This window comes from Micromesistius poutassou (genome assembly GCF_964030765.1).
Source record: "Micromesistius poutassou genome assembly, chromosome: 2".
NCBI classification, from domain to species: domain Eukaryota; kingdom Metazoa; phylum Chordata; class Actinopteri; order Gadiformes; family Gadidae; genus Micromesistius; species Micromesistius poutassou.
In genome coordinates this window covers 20,651,563-20,673,707 of record NC_140272.1, presented here as the reverse complement: position 1 = coordinate 20,673,707, position 22,145 = coordinate 20,651,563, and the positions used below count along the sequence as shown (strand labels likewise).

The 22,145-nt window shown below is 43.8% G+C and overlaps 4 protein-coding genes across 4 annotated transcripts in view; 3 read left to right on the top strand and 1 right to left on the bottom strand.

Moving 5' to 3' along the window:
• Positions 1–4,610: 4,610 nt before the first annotated feature.
• Positions 4,611–8,847, top strand: LOC311338248 (CMRF35-like molecule 8; the record flags this gene model as incomplete). The annotated part of the gene is made up of 7 exons (XM_084463479.1): positions 4,611–4,620; positions 5,320–5,532; positions 6,018–6,272; positions 6,604–6,909; positions 7,448–7,576; positions 7,813–7,853; positions 8,071–8,847. The coding sequence occupies 7 exons, from the start codon at positions 4,611–4,613 to the stop codon at positions 8,302–8,304; spliced, it is 1,188 nt and encodes a 395-aa protein (XP_084319605.1). The 3' UTR covers positions 8,305–8,847.
• On the bottom strand, positions 8,390–14,449 carry LOC311338247 (uncharacterized protein; the record flags this gene model as incomplete). Its single annotated transcript, XM_084463478.1, has 8 exons — positions 14,000–14,449; positions 13,634–13,704; positions 13,447–13,560; positions 13,305–13,366; positions 13,163–13,234; positions 13,042–13,080; positions 12,261–12,362; positions 8,390–8,404 (listed from the first exon to the last, which is right to left on the bottom strand). Exons 1-8 carry the CDS (start codon positions 14,170–14,172, stop codon positions 8,390–8,392), a joined length of 648 nt encoding a protein of 215 aa, XP_084319604.1. The 5' UTR covers positions 14,173–14,449.
• Positions 14,450–14,560: 111 nt separating this feature from the next.
• Positions 14,561–18,282, top strand: sec13 (SEC13 homolog, nuclear pore and COPII coat complex component). The gene is made up of 9 exons (XM_084464620.1): positions 14,561–14,657; positions 14,868–14,912; positions 15,439–15,554; positions 15,751–15,902; positions 16,118–16,251; positions 16,405–16,538; positions 16,645–16,765; positions 16,885–17,031; positions 17,648–18,282. Exons 1-9 carry the CDS (start codon positions 14,655–14,657, stop codon positions 17,756–17,758), a joined length of 963 nt encoding a protein of 320 aa, XP_084320746.1. The 5' UTR covers positions 14,561–14,654; the 3' UTR covers positions 17,759–18,282.
• Positions 18,283–19,073: 791 nt separating this feature from the next.
• The window catches only part of LOC311339241 (intermediate filament protein ON3), a gene marked incomplete at its 5' end in the record, with an annotated part of 8,663 nt that continues 5,591 nt past the window's right edge, over positions 19,074–22,145 (top strand). The window contains 4 exons of the mRNA XM_084464617.1: positions 19,074–19,391; positions 21,229–21,437; positions 21,767–21,827; positions 21,934–22,029. Of these exons, the coding sequence (XP_084320743.1) occupies positions 19,074–19,391; positions 21,229–21,437; positions 21,767–21,827; positions 21,934–22,029 (684 nt within the window). The remainder of the gene's footprint in view (positions 19,392–21,228; positions 21,438–21,766; positions 21,828–21,933; positions 22,030–22,145) is intronic.

Below are 22,145 nucleotides of genomic sequence, written 5' to 3'. Positions count from 1 at the left end.
AGGGGGGGGGGGGGGGGAAGGGCGGGAGGGAGGGAGTGATATTTCTAGGAGAGCTATTTACCTCGCATGGAGGGAAAAAAGAGGAGGCAAAACACATTGGAGGGAAGAAAGGGCAAAAGAGGATAAGAAGTGTTTGTGTGACGGGTAGGGCAGGGGTCAGTAGCCCTTTAAGAAGACTTTATCTCTAAATTAACTTTCTCTCTTCTCTCTCTTTCTCTTTATTGAAGTGGCACCAGATGCCTTATATGGTCATTCAACTGAACAGGCACTGACACACCAGCCTTTAGCTGAGACCAGGTGACTTCAACATGAGACCAGGTGACTTTAACATGAGACCAGGTGACTTTAACATGAGACCAGGTGACTTCAACATGAGACCAGGTGACTTTAACATGAGACCAGGTGACTTTAACATGAGACCAGGTGACTTTAACATGTGACCAGGTGACTTTAACATGTGACCAGGTGACTTTAACATGAGACCAGGTGACTTTAACATGTGACCAGGTGACTTTAACATGAGACCAGGTGACTTTCACATGAGACCAGGTGACTTTAACATGAGACCAGGTGACTTTAACATGAGACCAGGTGACTTTAACATGAGACCAGGTGCAGGCAGGAGCAATCAATTAACTTAAGTTTAATATTTAAAAAAAACATCAGTCCACATACATTATTCATAGTATTCACCGTATGCTAAACAACCAACTGGAGGTGAAGAGTGTGTGACATATAATACAATAATAATAAGTTGAACTAAACCACTAGACCAGACCAGACCAGACCAGATCAGATCAGACCAGATCAGATCAGACCAGACCAGACCAGACCAGACCAGACCAGACCAGACCTGACCAGACTAGACCAGATCAGACTAGACCAGACCAGACTAGACCAGACCAGACCAGACCAGACCAGACCAGACCAGACCAGACCAGACCAGACAAGACCAGACCAGACCAGACCAGACCAGACCAGACCAGATCAGACCAGACCAGACCAGACCTGACCTGACCAGACTAGACCAGATCAGACCAGATCAGACCAGACCAGACCATACCTGACCAGACTAGACTAGACCAGATCAGACCAGACCTGACCAGATCAGACCAGACCCCTCCTCCTCCAGGATTGTGGGAACAGATACATAAGTCTGTTTTTTAAGTTATTATAATCATAATTGTTTGGGATCTGGTATCAGGTATCTTCTACTCTGTATTTTCAATATTTTGATTTGTTTATTTGTTTTGTCTAAAGGGAAAGTAAAGAAATTCAAAACTCCTATCTCTTTCTCTGGCTCATTCTCATCATCTCTCTCTCTCTCTCTCTCTCTCTCTCTCTCTCTCTCTCTCTATATATATATTTTTTTTTAAGGGGTCAAGCACAGTGATTGTTGTCTTTTTTATTTTTAATACGGCCACCAACCCCCAGTCGCCTTTCAAGAACGATAGAGGGAGACTAAAGATGGCAACATCTTCAACATCTCAAAGAACAACATCTACACCGTGAAATGATGGCGCTATAGCAATTTAATAGAATAGAGACAATTGTTAACATGCATATTCCCTGACCCCTTGACCTACAGTCACAATCTGATTATAAGGCATGTCAAATAAATAACACAGCCACTAGAATCCTATGCAAAGGTAGGCTTATAAACGCATGTGTGTGCCGTATATTTGTCAAACAGTCAATATATGCCAGAGCTGCAATAATTTGAATTTTGAACTGGTCATTTAATAATCAACTTGATGACTTCGGACAGAGCCTACATGAGCTGACATGCCTTATACATGCCTTACATAAGGCTCTGTCCTACAGGCCTTATGCCTTATGGCGTATGCCTTATGCCTACATGCCTTATGTAGGACATAAGGCATGTAGGCATGTAGGCTACATGCCTTATGTAGGACATAAGGCATGTAGGGCAGAGCCTATGCCTTATGTTTCATGCTGGCATGAATGTCTTGTGACAAAAAGGTGCATCATTCTGAATTGGTTAAATGTAACATACACATAACAACATAAGGAGAGGGTTAGTACATAGAGAGTTACATAGTTAGTACATAGAGAGTTACATAGTTAGTACATAGAGAGTTACATAGTTAGTACATAGAGAGTTACATAGTTAGTACATAGAGAGTTACATAGTTAGTACATAGAGAGTTACATAGTTAGTACATAGAGAGTTACATAGTTAGTACATAGAGAGTTACATAGTTAGTACATAGAGAGTTACATAGTTAGTACATACAGAGTTACATAGTTAGTACATACAGAGTTACATAGTTAGTACATACAGAGTTAGTTATGTACACATATCAACAGACATGGGGCTTTTCCTTGATTATTAACCCGATAAAAACAATAAGGGTCGTGATGTTTCACACAAGGTTTGGCCCCCAATAATCGCTGCTTGCTGATATTATTGTAGGCATCAAAACATGTTTATCTCATATACATGTTCCTTTAGTGATGGTGAAAAACAATCATATCAGAAGGTCATCTCAGCAGTGGGTTCTAAATTCAACACTAGAGCTAAAAACTACAGTTAGTAAGAGGGCAGAAGCCATTCTGGGTGAATCTTAGATACGTCCTATATTCATGAAAAACATTATTGGAGAAATGAGCAATGGAACATAGATGTGATCAAACTGCTGACCATATAGAAAATATAATTGTACAAAAAACATGGAGCCACCAGTTGATTGTACTGATATCTACCGTTTCCTTTAGTGCTTTGTAATGAGTCCTGAGGTTGTTGATTCTTGTTTCTGGCAGTAGGGGGACTGACAGATCGCAGAGTCCACTACAGAACGTGGTTCATCTCTGAGAAGACGCTGGCATCAGTGGATCAGAGTGGATTCCCCCATTAAGCACACTAGTGTTTACATGGAGCTAACAGTAGGCCCAGGGCCTAGGGGTCAGATTAAACATGATAACACAGTAGGCCCAGGGCCTAGGGGTCAGATTAAACATGATAACACAGTAGGCCCAGGGCCTAGGGGTCAGATTAAACATGATAACACAGTAGGCCCAGGGCCTAGGGGTCAGATTAAACATGATAACACAGTAGGCCTAGGGCCTAGGGGTCGGATTAAACATGATAACACAGTAGGCCCAGGGCCTAGGGGTCAGATTAAACATGATAACACAGTAGGCCCAGGGCCTAGGGGTCAGATTAAACATGATAACACAGTAGGCCCAGGGCCTAGGGGTCAGATTAAACATGATAACACAGTAGGCCCAGGGCCTAGGGGTCAGATTAAACATGATAACACAGTAGGCCCAGGGCCTAGGGGTCGGATTAAACTGCTGTTAAAAAAGAAGAAGAAGAAAAAACTGTGAATATGGACCAATCGGAGAGCAGAAGAAGCGGGCACGGACCAATTAGGCAAGGCAATCAGACAGGGAGCGTGTTTCTGACAGTGCTGAGGGGAACATGGTTGAGGTTGTTCTGCTTCAACACTTACACTCCCCAAAACCTCGTCCCTGCAGCACGCCCTACACCACCACCCTCCCACACCACCATCCCCACCACACCACCACCATATTACATCACCATCCTCCTGATGAGAAACGTCTGCCAGTCTGGTCAATCCAAAGTGTTCTCATCTCACGACAGCGAACACCTGGATACCAATGCTGTGAATGTGTGCATATAGGCAGCGATAGAGAGGGAGGCACACTCGAGGCAGCAATATGGGTTTTATATGGGATGTTTTGTATCTCTGAGCTTATTGTTGATGTTTTATTATAATAATTATTACCTTGATTGTCTCTGTTAGTTCCAAACACATGTTAAATGTTAATAGCATGGCTCTGCTGCAAAACAGATACATAACAAATCTACGGTTTGAGATTACAATCTGATAGGGATTGTGATCTGTGTTTCTTTTTTTCTACGTTACTTCCGTTGAAGGCGTAGCAGCATGTCTGATAAAGCCCAATGCCATGTTTGCTGCTTGGAGGCAGAACATTTGGTTTTCACTTCCTGTTCTGCCGTTCACTTGTGCTCCAATTAACATTTTAAACTATTTATCATCAGTCAATAATCACACAACTTCAACACAACAAGCTAAGACTTCTAATCAACAATAAAATAATTCAAGGCAGTTAATAAATAGGTTATGGTAGCTAATAAACAAGCTAGGGCAGAGAAAAAGGTCAGACTTAGTGCCTGTGGTGGAGGGAGAGTGTGAGAGATAGAGAGAGATAAAGAGTGAGAGAGAGAGAGAGAGAGAGAGAGAGAGAGAGAGAGAGAGAGAGAGAGAGAGAGAGAGAGAGAGAGAGAGCGAGGGAGCGAGGGAGAGGGAAGTACTGATGTAATAATCACTACTTCTACTACTCGTAATACCAAGGTGTGGACAAAATTAGATTATTCCCTACTTCAGTATTTATTGAGAACATAAAGGATTATTTTTATGACAGTAAGTATTCAAATTATTATTTGTACTGTAGTATTGAATAAGTAATTAAATGATTATTTGTGCTGCAGTATTGAATAAGTATTTTTGGTGATTCATTTCAGATATCTGGTCACCTTCAGAGTCTAGCAGCTGTGGACCAGCGAGATGAGGAGTCTCTTGCTTCTCCTTCTCATCCCCATGACCACAGGTGATGAGACGTCCTTTCTTGTAACACACTCTTAAAAGCAAACTCTTTGGTTCATTGGAGCGTGAGACTGACTGTGTGAGGGAGCTGATTCCTTGCTGGGCAGCAGGAACTTCACCAAGCCAGTCAATGCACCCCGGTCTGTTGAAACGTGGCCCCCAAACCTTGAGCAAGGGCAAGCAGCAGAATTTCAAACAACAACTTTTTAATTACTTACTAAAGAAAAAACGTATTCTGTAAACTGTCTTTAACATTTAACATCATCCACGGAGGGGGTGCCCTTGAGCAAGGCACCTGAACCCCCACCTGCTCCCCGGGCGCTGCCCTGCGGTGGCCCGCTGCTCCGGGGTTCACCTCCCGATGGGTCAAAAGCAGAGGAACCCTAACCCTAACCCTACCCTAACCCTACCCTAACCCTAACCCTAACCCTAACCCTAACCCTAAACCAACCTAACCCTAACCCTACCCTAACCCTAACCCTAGCCCTAGCCCTAACCCTAACCCTAACCTAACCCTAACCCTAACCCTAACCCTACCCTAGCCCTAACCCTAACCCTAACCCTAGCCCTAACCCTAACCCTAACCCTAACCCTACTAACCCTAACCCTAACCCTAACCCTAACCCCTAACCCTAACCCTAACCCTAACCCTAACCCTTAGGGAGGATAAAGGTTAACCTAACTTAATGATGTGTGGCAGCAGGTTCTCCGCCGACGGTCAATGGATGCCCAGGAGGAAGTGTGTTCTTTAACAGCCCAGAGCGTTTGAGTCTGCCCTGTGACTCTGTTGCATCAAATGCTACCGGAAGGCTTCGTACGGAGGACAGCGGGAGTGTTAAGATCGTCAGACTAGAGAAAGGGGACTCGAAGACGTATTGCTTTGGGTCGAGAAACATCACGCTCCAAGTAAAAGACGGTAAGAGATGTTCTGTTTTCAATCGTGGATCTTAATGTGAAACCGAGAGAGAGAGAACCGAGAGAACACAAGAGACAAGATATGCCAGTCAAGTTCTTATGGCGGGAATATCTTATTCCTTCGGCTTTATGAATTCATGATACATGTGTATACATATTTGTGTTTAAGAGATGGTTCCGGGTCATGAATTTAACCATATGATTGTATTCTGAATTTAAATCAGTGTTTCCCAACCTGTGGGACAGGAAGACTGATATGAATATGTTGTCGGGGGAGATCGCTGTCTTAAAACGCTAAAGATATTTGTATATTTATACAAGGTCTGAGAGGTCTTCTAAGCTCCCGATATAAACAAACAGACAGGTGTTGATGGGGTCAGTTAGGGACAATGGGACTACAGGCCTGAAATGGTTGGCAAGCACTGATTCAAATCCTGGCATATCCTGCAAGGACAACATGTGTTCAAAATTAAACTTTATTCGCAGACTGCAAAGGACCAATCACACTCAGTCCTCTTCAAGGAGAGGAGGTCTCTGTAAAATGTAACTATCCTGATGAAGTCAACGATGTCGACAAATACTTGTGCAAAGCAGAAGCAGAAGATGAATTTCAATGCAAAGAAATATCACCAAATAAGACCATGTCGATCAAGGTCCACACAAACAAAGACTATGGAACTTACTGGTGTGGGTTCAACCTCTCAGGAGACAGCGTCTTGATCCAAAAAATACAGATACAAAGTGAGTGTTAATTTAAACTATTCAACAACACTAAAAGGGGTGTAATGATATTAACGTGTTGCATTGTCAGAGGGCTTTTCAAGGCCCTCAAACTTCTTTACATAGTGAGTTTTATGGGGACACCTCATCCACTACCAATGGTAGCGCCCATCTGGTGATGCATACTCACACTGGCTATCACAGTGGTGAGGTGGAGATGAAACCATCCAATAAGAGACCATGTTTACTTGGTACAAAGCAGAGGCACCGGGTTTAGCAACTATTCTTGTGATCTTTAGTGACTAATCCATACTTACCCATGGTCTGTCTTCCCATGTCCTCCCACTGGCAGATGTCCCAGTGGAAAACGTGACCTCGGAGGTCGGTCGAAATCTAACCTACCAGTGTAACTACTCTCGCTCTTCGGGGGTCAAGCGTATCTGTAGGGGTTCCCTCGATGATTGTAGTCACATATTGAACACCTCGCATCCCAGTACCTCCCCAGTAAGCAGGTATTCCATGAAGGACACAACGGAGAACCAGACCCTCACCATAACTATCCGGGACCTGAAAGACAACGACCTGGGGCTGTACTGGTGCTACACAGAGAAACCTGACAGAACCTTTAATATCCACAGCAAATTAAATCTGACCATCGGTGAGTCCCCATGACTGGACCTCTCCTTCTGACCTGGACCACACAGCACCAGGGTCGGGGTGTGTCGTGGTCTACAGTTAAAGTTTATCAGGCCAGAACTGAACCAGTTATAGGTTCTATAGGACAGTAGAACATAGGACAGCAGGTGTATAGGTTAGTAAGAATGTGAGTAGGTATGTAAGTATAGGTTGGTAGGATTATGTAAAGGTTAGATTATATCACATAGTTTGATGGAGATAATGAAGGTAGGGGTTGGTTGTGCTGGAGTTGAGTGGTTTCCTTCATGTCTTCGTGAGCAGCAGAACACACAACGTTGTGGTCGGATGGTTTCAGAGCAAAGGGGAAGTGGTTTTTGCAAGAGGAAAATAGTTTTTTCTAGAGTTAATCGGTAATAGTCAAGCTGTCAAGTATTTTTTCTTTCATCAACTCGTGTACAGAGATTTAATATCATGATGAACTTGGTTTTGTATTGACAGTTAGCCTTAAGGTAATGCTGCGGAGGTTAGCCCATGCCAATGCTGTGGATTTGTATTTACAGGACCGAAGTCCGAAGATTCCAGAGACAGCTTATCATTCTCCAATGGTAAGCTGTCTCTGCCGGTTACCATAGTGATGCATTTTGCTGGGGTGCTGATGGCGATGCTAGTAGGTCTAGCAATATGGAAATGTAAGCACACACACACACGCACATGCGCGCACACACACACACACACACACAAGCATGTGCGCGCATGCACACACACACACGCACATCTGCGCACACACACGCAGAAACTAATTGACACACTGACAACCAGGCTAGGCAACTTGACTAGACCACACCAGACCAGACAAGACTACACTAGACTACACAACACAAAGTTAATAATTAATTCAAGAACCAATCATCTTGTTTGTTTCAAGTCCTTTCATCTAGAAACACACGGGAAGGACTCAAACAAGAGGTATGGCTTGTGTGTGTGTGTGTGTGTGTGTGCATAAATTGCAGTATCTATATGTATAGTGTGTGTGTGTGTGTGTGTGTGTGTGTGTGTGTGTGTGTGTGTGTGTGTGTAGTTTAGTTTAGTGTGTGTGTGTGTGTGTGTGTGTGTGTGTGTGTGTGTGTGTGTGTGTGTGTGCGTGTGTGTGTGTGTTTTACTTCTTCTAATCCTCACCCCCCAGGACGTTAATATCTATGAGGAGATACAACGGCGCCCTCTGGAGCCCAACTCCGGTGCCACTGCCTTCTCTTCGATCTACGTCACCGCAACCCACCCCTCCACCGCTCTTCACTACTCAACCGTTGCCTTCAAAGCAAACGCGGATGAGCGCTGTGTCGTCGTGTCCCCAAAGGACCCTAAATGCCCTGTTCGAGAGCCCCCCCCACTAGGCCAAGGGACAAGGAGCTCTGTGTGAGGCCCTTCAGTAGCCTGGCTATTGGCTCAATGGTAGACCGCACCTCCTGCTGCGCCACCTCCAACCGCCGGCACAACGGGCGGGGCTACCCAGCCGCGCTCTGCAGGGGAACAGTTCGCCAAATTAGAGCGGGAAAGCGTTTTTATATAACGTTGTTTCACTATCCATTTCAATCTGTTATGTTATTTTAATCCAGAAAAGGCCGCCGAAACAAGATCGCTTTTAACTCACTTTATTTGGTAAAGGTTTTGGTCTATTGTCTATGAAACAAAAGGAGAGGAATTGTATATAACACGTGTGGAGCAGCTTCAAGGTGAATATCTAACGATACGGTTAGGGTTAGGGTTAGCCTTAGCCTTAACCCTAACCCTAACCCTGCCCGGGACAATCTATTGTCTAAAAGTTAAGATGGTCCTTAAATAGACAGATAAGGTTAGGCGTCTTCTACGACGTTTAAACCTGCCCACTTCATCTATGTGTGATCCGTTGCTGCCCCCTCTTGGCTATGTACAAGTGTTACAGCTTTATTGCATGTGCTCAGTCTGCTCCCTGTGGCTATGTGAGGATATTACCTCTTAACTATTATATGTGCTCGGTGCTGCTCCCTGTGGCTATGTGAGGATATTACGGCTGAAATGTGTCACATTTCAATCTGTGTAATAACATTTTGGTAACAACATGTGCCCCTGGTGGCGTGTTTTGCATAATATTGTTCGTCATTGGGTTGACTGAAATGGCACTTAAATGGCCATTTAAGTAGGTTCTTGAGGGACTTTTTAAATTTACTAATACCTGGCCCATGATTACGCAAAGCACAATGTGTGAATTCAGGGTTCAAACTGGTCCTTAAACAGTATTAATTGTTTCAATCGTATACTGTTAGTTATAAAACGGGGGGCCTAAATCAAGCGATCTGATTGGTTCCCAACCGTTGTATATTGAGCGTATACACACAGCTATGACGCCCGTTCAGTTTACAGAGTTCAGTATCACTCCGCGCCTAACTCTAACTGTTGTTTATGTATATATAAAAGCGATAGCGTAGTTCACTGAAGCCTAAAAAACATGTTGATTGCTGGAGAGGGTGGAAATGTTGTAAAGCAATAGGCACACGGTCGGCAATTTAGCCTACTATCGAGTTCGAGTGAACTCGATAGAAGGCTAAATTGCCGGCGAACCAAGCTACCGTCTTTAGCCTAGCCTTCTCTCGGAAGGACGCTACAGTGTGTTGCATAGCAACCGCCGTACACTTTGCCGGCAGCCAGGAGGGACTACTTTTTTGTATTCGTTAAAAAAAATGCTTTTCCGACTTTCTAGCTTTTTCAAAATTGAGAGTGTCTATGACTTTCATTTCGCCATATTTACGTAACCGTTTTATAAAAGCAATAGATCACTTCAGTCAGTGATATACGGTCATTATACCACAGTGAAGGGGGTCGCCGCCCCTCCGCTGCGCGTCGGGACGGACAACGCCCCTTAACTGTGGTATAATGAGCGTATACCACAGCCTGTCGTGATCTATTGCTTAATTCTACGTCGTTCCATTAATATGTTTATCCTTTGCTTGGAGAGTGCAGTGACAAAATGCTCATTGGAAAGCAATCTGTTCTTCGACAGTCCTTTATCCTTCCTTATCCTTATAATAAACTCATTGCCGTTTAAAAAGTGTTTTTTTGTGGTTTATTGAGGTGAGGACTCTTCTTCCAACACTGCGTTAGGGTTAACACGGCCACCGTTGGAGAGAGAAAGATGCACGTTCCGTTTCTCGAGTTCTCGAGAGCACAATTTGAATTTGCTCAGCGAGTCACTCTGGGAACGAGCAATATACTCACTCCCCGATTGCCCTGGCCCAGAACATTAACCAATCACATCGGTGTATCTGATATAGGCGGGCCCCCCTGGCCCAGAACATTAACCAATCACATCGGTGTATCTGATATAGGCGGGCCCCCCTGGCCCAGAACATTAACCAATCACATCGCTGTATCTGATATAGGCGGGCCCCCCTGGCCCAGAACATTAACCAATCACATCGGTGTATCTGATATAGGCGGGCCAAAAGCTTTGCTGTTTTACCGACTGGATACGGCAAGAGTCTCATCTACTGGTTAGCTCCGCTGGTCTGGATACATCACCCCTTGTGTTCTTCTGATTGGTCGTAGTGTTATCCAATTGCGTGCAGTGATATTTTCAAATGCATGCTTGGTGCCGCCCCTCGAGTCGGGCCATTTTCATTGCTCATTGCCAGACCCTAGAGCTTTCTCGATGTGGGTCTGGATTTCCAGGCTATTTTACGTATGGGATCCAGAAAAATGTGTGGCCAGGTTCCATCAACCAAGCTAAACGCAAAGCCAGGCTAATTTTATGAGGGGCCGTATGGGACATTATTCAGAACTAGCATGCGCATACACATATGAAACCAAACTCATTCACATACTATACTGAAAACCTTGCACACATACAAGTGAAAAGCTTTTACATACACGACTGAAACTCTCTCGCACAAACAACTGAAAAATTATACGCTCACATACACAACTGAAAAGCTTGCAATGAAAGCTTTTACATACACAACTGAAACACCTTCACTCAAACAACTGAAAAGCTCTCATAACAACTAGTGGAACCTTTTACATAGACTACTGAAATACTTTCACACGTACTAGTAAAATGTGCTCATATACACAGCTGAAGAATTCTCTCTCACATACACATATGAAACCATTCACATACTATCCTGAAAACCTCAGACATGTATGTGCAAGTTTTTCACTTATATGAGCGAGGATTTCAGTGAAAATGGAAGGCATTTGAAAAGGAAGGCATTCCTGTTCAACTCAAAAGCCTTCCTGTTCAACTGAAACGCCTTCCTCTTCAAATGCCTTCCATTTTCACTGAAATCCTCACACACATATAAGTGAAAAACTTTCACATACTGAGGTTTTCAGTATAGTATGTGAATGGTTTCATATGTGTGTGTGAGAGGACATTTTTCAGCTGTGTATATGAGAACATTTTACTAGTACATGTGAAAGTATTTCAGTAGTCCATGTAAAAGGTTTCACTAGTTTTTATGCAAGCCTTTCAGTTGTGTATGTGAGCGTATCATTTTTCAGTTGTTTGTGCGAGAGCGTTTCAGTCGTGTATGTAAAAGCTTTTCACTTGTATGTGGGCAAGGTTTTCAGTATAGTATGTGAATGAGTTTGGGTTCATGTGCGCCTGCTAGTTCTGAATAACGTCCCATACGGCCCTCATATCATTTCGCTAACCTCGCTACTTTCAGAGTTTCGTTCCATTAATGAGACCACCGACCAAAATAACCTGGTCCGTGGCAGGCAACTGCCAGGCTTACTTTAGCGGTCAGAAGGTTCCGCCAAGCCTAGTCGTCATGATTTTGTCAAGTGAAAGACCACAATTGGTCAAATTTACACATATGAAGTACAAACAGCCTATATTTTAAGTGTCTAAGACTAAGTTATAGCAAATCAAATGTAATGAATTGCATGTTATCGTAGATACTTTCAACACATTTTATACGAATGTATGTATTCTACGGCCATCTGGAACCATCCGTTGGGTGAGTGGTCTAGCGCTGCGGTGCTGCCGCGTCCTGAGTAGGTCATAGAATTCTTGGCATTGCTTATTTTTGGAATTCCCTTTGTCAGATTAAGTAGGCCTAACAATTGACTTTTTATATAATAAATATGTCTTACAATTTTCCCAGAACCACAAAAAAGGACCACATTTGTTTTCATTAAATACATTTTTATTTAGTCATCTTCCCGGAGCTGTGGGAAGAAAATAAAATAAATTAACTACATGATAATAATAATGAATAAATTAACTACATGATAATAATAATAATAATAAATAAATTAACTACATGATAATAATAATGAATAAATTAACTACATGCCAAACACAAGAACCTGTGCAGTGTTTAAATGTGTACTTACTTCCTTTTCCAGCTTCTTGATTTCAAGCTGAACTTTGCGCATTTTCAGTCGCTTATATTCGATATCAAGCAGGAGGTGCCTTTTGTAAATGGCCTTGACATCCTGAGAGACAAATAGGTCAGAAGAACAGCTAGTACAAATGTACTGTGTAAATGTACTGTGTACTGTGTAAATGTACTATGTACTGTGTAAATGTACTGTGTACTGTGTAGATGTACTATGTACTGTGTAAATGTACTATGTACTGTGTAGATGTACTACGTACTGTGTAGATGTACTGTGTAAATGTACTGTGTAGATGTACTGTGTACTGTGTAAATGTACTATGTACTGTGTAAATGTACTGTGTAAATGTACTGTGTAGATGTACTATGTACTGTGTAGATGTACTATGTACTGTGTAAATGTACTATGTACTGTGTAGATGTACTATGTACTGTGTAGATGTACTGTGTAAATGTACTGTGTAGATGTACTGTGTACTGTGTAAATGTACTATGTACTGTGTAAATGTACTGTGTAAATGTACTGTGTATATGTACTATGTACTGTGTAGATGTACTATGTACTGTGTAAATGTACTATGTACTGTGTAGATGTACTATGTACTGTGTAAATATACTGTGTAAATGTACTATGTACTGTGTAGATGTACTATGTACTGTGTAAATGTACTGTGTAGATGTACTGTGTAGATGTACAGTGTAAATGTACTGTGTAAATGTACTATGTACTGTGTAAATGTACCGTGTACTGTGTAAATGTACCAACAGTTACTCACTTCATTCCGTCCTGCTGCTCGTCTCGTCTCAGGGAGGTTCTACGGAAGGTTGTTCTTCTTGTTAAAGACATTTGAGAATGTAAAAATGCCAAGAAGCCCAAAGACTACATTTCCCACTTACGTCTGGTACGTCGGTGGCAGCGGACTGGGGGTCCTCCTCCTCTGGTTCATCCAATATGAACATTTCTTCAACCTGCAAGAACAGCCATTAGTAAACCTGAAGGCAAAAAATGTGCATGTTCAGAAACAAACTAAATACTCACTTTTTCTTGGCCAAGTACATCCTCCTGTGGAGGATCCACCAATTCAATGGTGTCATCAGAAACTGCAATAAAATCCTACAATTAAAATAAAGCCAACTGAATGACAGTTGGTAGGCTAAGCATGCGGTCAGCAACAGTCTACCGTGTAGAAACGGCTGCCCCCAGCTGAGCGCCACCGCCAGGTCGGCGGCCGGAGAGACGCCCTTTGGAGGACTCCCCCCACCCGTCTCAAGGGCCTCACTTTTCTTCTTTGTTGCTATAACAAAACACTCAAGATTAACCACAATTTTAACAATTTACGCTATTCTAATGTAGGATAGGCTACTTACCACTCTGCAATATGTTTTTATGTTTGGTTTTAACCTGTATCCATGTTCTTTTGTCATTGCCGAGACCACTTCTGTTGAGATAAATAGGTACTATGGTTAGTCAATTTAGAATATTTTTTTATGGCTGCATTTACTTACTAGGCCTATTTTTTCAAAGAAATGGAAAATACATGGCATGAAAAGTAATTTGATTTCTCCAGTAATACTTCCTAAATTACAAATTGCGTGGGAACTGAACCCCTGACGACCGTACAAGTCCGACACATTACCTCGACACTACCCCCCTGAGTACAAAACTATGGTCATTCCATTACAATATGTTAAACATTATGAACATTAAAATATGTTACGCTTAATACTACTTACGCATTCAACCTATTGGCGATTATTTGCCAGGCGGCGTCCCTGTTCTTATTGATGGCCACGGTGTTGCCCTTCTGGGTGATGATGTGCTTGTACTGCTCGTAGACCTCCACCAGCAGCTTCTGCTCGCCGGTCGAGAAGAACCTGGCGCGCGCCTTTTCGGACATTTGGTCCATGGTTCCACATGGGAGGTTCTGGTTACATATCTGGGGAACGCGTAATCCACGATCACGTTAGCCTGGTTTGACTTAACCTGAACAAGGCGCGGCTGAACTGTGTTGATGGAACGGCTTTAGCCTCGTTCTAACCGGGCTTATTCAACTAAGCGCCGCCTTCTTTAGCGACTTGGAAGGAAATAAGGAATACCCCTCAGGTCACTGCAGTCGTTTATTTTGCAAGTCATTCGTTTTTTATATGGACATGCATGTGCATTTGTTGTCCATCCAATTCGGAATATCGTTTTACTCAAGATTATAAACGCCAAACGACCACAACAAAGTTCTCATTATGCGGAACCTTTGGTCCGAGTCTTACGTTTCCGGCGGGTCGACGTGATGACGTACCGAACGGGAAGCGGCTTCTGAACTTGTTGCCACGTCGAAATATCGGTCGGGTTCACTCACTGATCATCTATGGTTTAATATTCACCACAACAATCATGGTAAGATAGATAGCCAAGCGGTTTTGTGTTAAAAGACACACAAACACATTGAATGGACCTCTGTTTTGAATGTGGTTGTGTCATTTGTTGTCTCCTTAAACCCTTGCTACTTATTGTTAGCATAATGGCTAAAGATAACTTCAGTAAGTCAATCAAATTATACCTTTTTAATGTCAGTGACATTAATGTTGTTTTCCCACCGTAATGCAGGTCTCCGTTATCAACACAGTGGATACCTCGCATGAGGACATGATTGTAAGTTTCTGTGTTTGTTATCGTATCACTCGTAGAAGCTAACAGTCGCTATTAATCGTAGATAAATCTGCCAGAATCTATGAATTAATATACAGGACACGGCCACTAATGTGTACATACAACGGTGTCTTGATATGCTTAATGCATTGACATGTATTTCAGAGAATCCAACTGGCTATCCCGTCTTTATTCACAAACCACTTTATCCTTTGGAAATTGTGCAATCTTATTGTGATCGTGGCTCGTTTGAATCTATAGTTTAGAACAAAGAAATCATGCACTACAAACTAATGGACAAACCTCAGAGTAGCTCTAGGATTTAATCGTGTATGTGAGTTTATGTTTTTTCTTTCTAAATAAGTGCTAGTGCAAAAAGTTCCAGCAGAGGGAGATAATATTCCAAATTCAATGACTGTAGTTACAACTCAACCAAGTGCGTCCTCTACAGTGAGAACACATGGTCACATGGTCCTGGTAGGTTGCTACCAGTAGTTCAGTAGTTGATGTGAAATGTTTTGTCCGTCAGCACGATGCCCAGATGGACTACTACGGCACGCGGCTGGCCACCTGCTCGTCCGACCGCACCGTCAAGATCTTTGATGTCAGAAATGGAGGACAGATTCTGGTGGCAGACCTGAGGGGGTGAGATGCATACTATTATGTGGTTGCTGGTAAACCCTTCTGCTGAATGTTTTTAGTGTTAACCAAAGATTGAATTCCTCTCTCCATACATCTTTTCCGGGTGTCTCTCTCCTTCTCTTTCCCCACCCCCCTCTCTCCCTTTGTATCCACCTCTCTCACCCTCCCTCCATCTCTCCCTTCCTCCCTTTCCTCTCAGCCACGAGGGTCCTGTGTGGCAGGTGGCATGGGCCCACCCCATGTACGGTAACATCCTGGCCTCTTGCTCCTACGACCGCAAGGTCATCGTCTGGAAGGAGGAGAACGGCTCCTGGGACAAGATGTACGAATACACGGGACACGAGTCCTCAGGTGAGGAGCTGTGGGTTTGACTGACCCTCTGTCTGGCTTGCTGTGTTCCTCAATAATTGGTCAGACTCTATGATGTATAATTTCTTTGGTTACAATTAGATAATTGTGTGTGTGTGTGTGTGTGTGTGTGTGTGTGTGTGTGTGTGTGTGTGTGTGTGTGTGTGTGTGTGTGTGTGTGTGTGTGTGTGTGTGTGTGTGTGTGTGTGTGTACACAGTGAACTCGGTGTGCTGGGGCCCATATGACTTTGGTCTGATCCTGGCTTGCGGGAGCTCAGACGGAGCCATCTCTTTGCTCACCTTCACTGGAGAGCAGCAGTGGGACGTCAAGAAGATCAGCAACGCACACACGGTCGGTGTCTCTCTAACGCTCTCTCTCTCAGTCCAACAGTTAAATTATGGTTAAATACTAGAAAGAAAATAAGAGGTGCTATTTTTGGTGTCTTACTTATGGGGGTGTTTTTTTAAATTCTAACGAGTTGGTGGGTGTGGTTTATTTAATCAGATCGGCTGCAACGCAGTCAGCTGGGCTCCGGCTGTGGTCCCAGGCAGTCTGGTGGACCAGCCGTCAGGACAGAAACCAAACTACGTCAAGCGCTTCGTCTCTGGGGGATGCGACAACCTGGTCAAACTCTGGAAGTAGGTCACGTTGTTCATGTTTAAACGTCCTACACATTATTCATACGTTAATGTCGCACATTAATCCGAGCCTTTACTCACTGTTGTGATCCCGCCTCCCCCAAAGGGAGGAAGATGGCCAATGGAAGGAAGACCAGAAGCTCGAGGCTCACAGCGATTGGGTGAGAGACGTTGGCTGGGCTCCTTCCATTGGTCTGCCCACCAGCACCATCGCCAGCTGCTCACAGGTGAGGTTACATGTTTGACTTGGCCCTTACACGTGCTATTGTAGTAGTATGATAGTTAGATATGGGTTGACTGGGTTGATGTTCAGAGGAGTTAAGCAACACGTGTCTGATCTCCGCAGGATGGGCGGGTGTTCATCTGGACATGTGAGGACCCGACAGGGAACACCTGGACGCCCAAGCTGCTCCACAAGTTTGTTGACGTCGTCTGGCACGTCAGCTGGTCCATCACTGGAAACATCCTCGCCGTCTCCGGGGGTGACAACAAGGTAACACACCACACCATACACACACAATGGCGGCTATCGATAACGTCAGTGATGGCGTCAGTAGAAGAAATAAAAGGAGAGAACCTACCCTGGCTTTATAAATAAATAGATAGATATGTATATAGAACTGAACTGGATTCCATGAGCAAAAACAATTGATTCAGCTGAACAGTAACACCCTGAGATATATATATATATATATATATATATATGCACACGCACGCCAATTTCCTACATGCTAATATGATCAGTACATTCTCATGTATGAAAGTACATACATGAGAGTGTGAATGCGCATATGCACACGCTTATGTCATAAAGTACAGTACATGGTGCCAATGCATTGTGTGTATGTGTTTCTTATGTCATAATACAGTACATGGTGCCAATGCATTGTGTGTATGTGTTTCTTATGTCATAAAGTACAGTACATGGTGCCAGTGCATTGTGTGTATGTGTTTTTTATGTCATAAAGTACAGTACATGGTGCCAGTGCATTGTGTGTATGTGTTTCTTATGTCATAAAGTATAGTACATGGTGCCAGTGCATTGTGTGTATGTGTTTCTTATGTCATAAAGTACAGTACATGGTGCCAATGCATTGTGTGTGTTTCAGGTGACGCTGTGGAAGGAGTCTCTGGACGGCCAGTGGGCGTGTATCAGTGACGTCAGCAAGGGCCAGGGGGCCGTGTCCTCCATCACAGACACTCAGCAGAGCGAGCAGTGACTCACACACACATTAAATACAATACACATCTCATAACACACACACACACACATATATACATACATACATACATACACGCATACATACACGCACACACACCAGATGTGATGTCCTGAAACATTCCGTCTTCACTCCCACCTCTCCCATCATGCCTTGCGGGTCCAGTGGCCACTCCGTCGCCCTCGCTGACTCTCATCGTAGCTCACCTCTGCAGACGCATCCTTCAGAACCAGAGGAGGTTTGGTGGTTCTGTTCCTCTCCCTGGGTCGTCTCCAGAACCTTCAACCAGTTTAAACCTGGTGGTTCTGTTCCTCTCCAGAACCTTCAACCAGTGCAAACCACCCTCTAACCACCCGCTGCCCACGGCAGTTATGTGGAGGATAATCAAACCTGATTTAAACAACTTAAATACTTCTATATGTTCAAACAGACACCTGACTGTCTTTTTCAAGTGTACATTTGGAGGAAATGAATTGTATGTTTTTTTTCGTAAATGATATTAAATTAAAAATGACAAAAAAATGTATTGGTGTCTATTGTTTTGTGTGTGAGTTATTTTGTTTAGAAGTAAGCACACATTATACATTTTGGGGACATCGTTTTTTTATTTTCTTCTCACCAGTGTAACGGTAGTGTGTATTACTCGAAAACCAGATACAACACAGTAAAGACAAGAGGGCCTGTTTCCCTCTGGCCCCTGGGCCGAAAAGAATAACCTCTTGACATCAGACCAGCATTATGGACTTGGCTTCATCGGGTTTTGGTAGTAGGCCTACATGATTTGTATTCTGTACACATTCATATTAGTTACTCAATTTCTGTGGGTGAATAACTGATGTGCTTCCAGATACAACCTGATAGTGTTAAGAAATATCAAACCTATTATGGGAAGTTTGACTTGTTGTGGTAAATAAAAAGATGGGGAATGTTGAAAAGAAAAACTTTCCGTCCATTGTGCGGTCGGCTCGCGTTACTCTTTCAGAAGGCAGATCCTGCTGACCTACATTAGCATAATAAGCCGCTAGAGGCTCCTTTAGCCATGAAAAAGTTATAAAGAAGGACCGAGCCTCGATACGCGATACCCCTGGCCTTTCACTCTCTCCCTCTCCCATCCTGTCTCCCTCCTCCTCTCCCGGAGGGACTTTAAAAGGCTCGGCAGTCACTTGAGAAACGTCACAGCTTACCTACCTGTCTCTTCTCTCGATTTTAAAATTCTCTCACTCGAGCATCTACTTTTACATCTTACTCCGTATTCTGTTCGTGCAGCACCTGTCTCAATCGATCTATTCATCTCGCGGTCTCTCCGTCTACCGTCATGAGTCTGAGCCGGTCCAAGCGGATCAGCACCACGGGCTCGGTGCGCAGCGGCAGCGCCGTTCAGCGGAGGCTCAGCGGATACGGTGGCCAGGGAGCGGGCGGCTTCAGCGGCATGTCTCTGAGCAGCAGCTCGCTGTACGCGGGCACCAACGGGCACCACTCAGGCCTGGCCTCCCCGCTAGCATCTCTGTCCATCAACAAGAGCCTCCTGGCACCGCTCAACCTGGAGATAGACCCCAACCTGTCCATGAGTCGAGCCCACGAGAAGGAGCAGATCAAGAGCCTCAACAACCGCTTCGCCAGCTTCATAGACAAGGTAGCCTGTTATTAACCAACCAGCCTAGTTATACTAGAGATAACTTCCAAAGAGAACTAGTTATACTAGATATAACAGAGAAGGACTTAATCCAGCTTTATAATTATTATTTCACTGTTGATAACTAGTAATACTAGAGTAGAGATAACTACCAGAGACAATAGTTGTACGAGAAGAGAGATAATTACCAGACAACTAGTCATTCTCTATTAATACAATGTATTAAAAATCAAGAGCCTCAACAGCTTTTATAGTCATAGCTTAATAACTACTAGTAAGAGTAGTTAATAATTAGTTATACTGGATATTACTTCCAGAGAGATGGATGACATGATAATCAGACATTATAATGATTCTAACTTGATAAAGATATCCAAACTGCTGCCTAGTATAACTCATTTGCTTTATGGTTTAGATTTGACATAGTTATGATATAGTTATCATTCATTCTGTCTTTGCAATGTTATGTTTATCAATGAATACTAATAGTTTACTTGAGCCCATATCCGGGATCCAGGAGAGCATGATGTTTGGAGCCGACCTGGGCAGATCGCCCGCTGATACGAGACACGGATACCCTATATTAGTGGTTCTCACAGAGTCTGCACCACTCCTACAATAGAGCTATTGTTGTTGGCTACATCCACAGAGATACAGCCCCCTCCACATTATCCATACCTGACAAGACTCTCTCCTCACCACCTTCCCAGTAAACATACTCTCTCCTCACCACCTTCCCAGTAAACAGCTTGCATAAGGGGTCAAAATGGGACACACCGTGTCCTGCTTGATAGTCCCACACACCTTGAATTATTAACTAATCTTGAGCTTACACGGTTGTTTGCAAGACCCCCATGGTGATCAACAACAGCTGTTTTTACTGGATGTTAACAGTGAAAGGTTAAACGTGTGAGTGGGGGAAAGGACAGTGTTGTGGCTAAGGTGACTCCCAGCCAAAATGTATGACCCACATTCGATCCACCCAATTCCAGACAAGATGCCCCCTCACCCCTACCTGCTCCTTAATGACATGCCTCTGAATTCACTCTAAGTTGCTTCGGATAAAAGCATCTAAATGGCTAAATAAATCATCATCTGGGTTCACTCTAGCCCTATCTCCAGAGTCTCCAAGACCCACTTCCAAAGAAGAAGAAAAAGAAGAAGAAGTAGAAGAAGAAAAACATGAAGCCTTATAACAACATTTGATCTCTGCATTTGACCCATCACTAGCAGCACTGGTGTTAACCTAACAAGCCATTGACATGGAAGGATAGTCTTGTCTTGTTCAACTCCCAGCTGTAAGGTTCTGGGTTCAAACCCCAGTATCTGCAGTCTACCTGTAGGCATCCTTGTCCAGATGGCCTCACCCTACCTACATGCTTTTTTAAAACATAGCCTGACCAAATAGTAGAGCTTTGTACAATACAAAAAAGAGCATCTGAGTGTGGAATTTACGAGTTGAAAGCCCATTTGGAGGAGGTGGGGTATTGGATCTCTCTGCGCTATCTGGTGTCCTCCTGGGCTGTAATATAATCGGCCCGGAGACCTGAAAGAGAAGGTGTCTTTGTCTCGGTGCCAGAGCTCACAATGGACAGGTGGGATGACCTGTAGCCTAGCAACACTAGCCTTTTGAACGATCTCAGAGATAGCTTTACATAGGCCTACTTTGTTACAAACATACTGTTATTTTCACCTACGCAGAGAGACTGTTTGTGGTGTATCTGATATTTATGTCCTACTTTGTTTATTATGAACATACCGTGTATTTGATTTTTGTTATATTCCCCCAATAATCCTCCCCCCACCCCTCTCTCTGTCTCCTCTGCACCCTCTCCAGGTGCGCTTCTTGGAGCAGCAGAACAAGATGCTGGAGACCAAGCTGGACCTGATGCAGGGCCAGGGGGTGGGCCGCTCCAACGTGGAGCCCCTGTTTGAGGTCTACATGGCGGGCCTGAGGCGGCAGATGGACCTGGTCAACAACGACAAGACCAAGCTGGACGGCGAGCTGAGGAACATGCAGATCCTGGTGGAGGACTTCAAGCACAAGTGAGGCTCCTGTGTTCAGTGTTTCACGACCAGCACCAGAGCTTTAGATGATACTACTGACTAGCACGGCTCACTAGGGCTGGATGGTTCACCAGAGCTTTAGATGATACTATTGTTCCTTTTTATTTCAACAGGATATTGGGGTGGGCCCTAACATTTTATGGTGTTGTATATTCATCTCTCTCTCCCTGCCTCTCTCTCTCTTTTGCACTCTCTTTATCTCTCTGTCTCTGTCTCTCACTCTCTTTGTGTCTCTCTCTCTCTCTCTCTCTCTCTCTCTCTGTGTCTATCACTTTATCTCTCTCTCTTTCTCTCTCTTTTTCTCTCAGATACGAGGATGAGATCAACAAGAGGAACAATCTGGAAAATGACTTTGTCATCCTCAAGAAGGTCAGATCAATGTGTATAATGTTTGTGTGCCTGTGTATAATATGAGTGCATGTATTAATATAATGTGTGTGTGTGTGTGTGTGTGTGTGTGTGTGTGTATGAGCAGGACGTGGACTCAGCCTACCTGGTGAAGGCAGACCTGGAGGATAAGGTCGGTTCGCTGACCGACGAAATTAACTTCCTGAGGAACATCTACGATGAGGTCAGACCTAATTCCTCCCAGTTCTCCTTATTCACCCTCCACCTCCACCCCACTGCTCTAATCCTCCTCCTCTTCTCCTCCTCATCTCTTCCCATCTTCTCTCCTCCTCTCTCCTC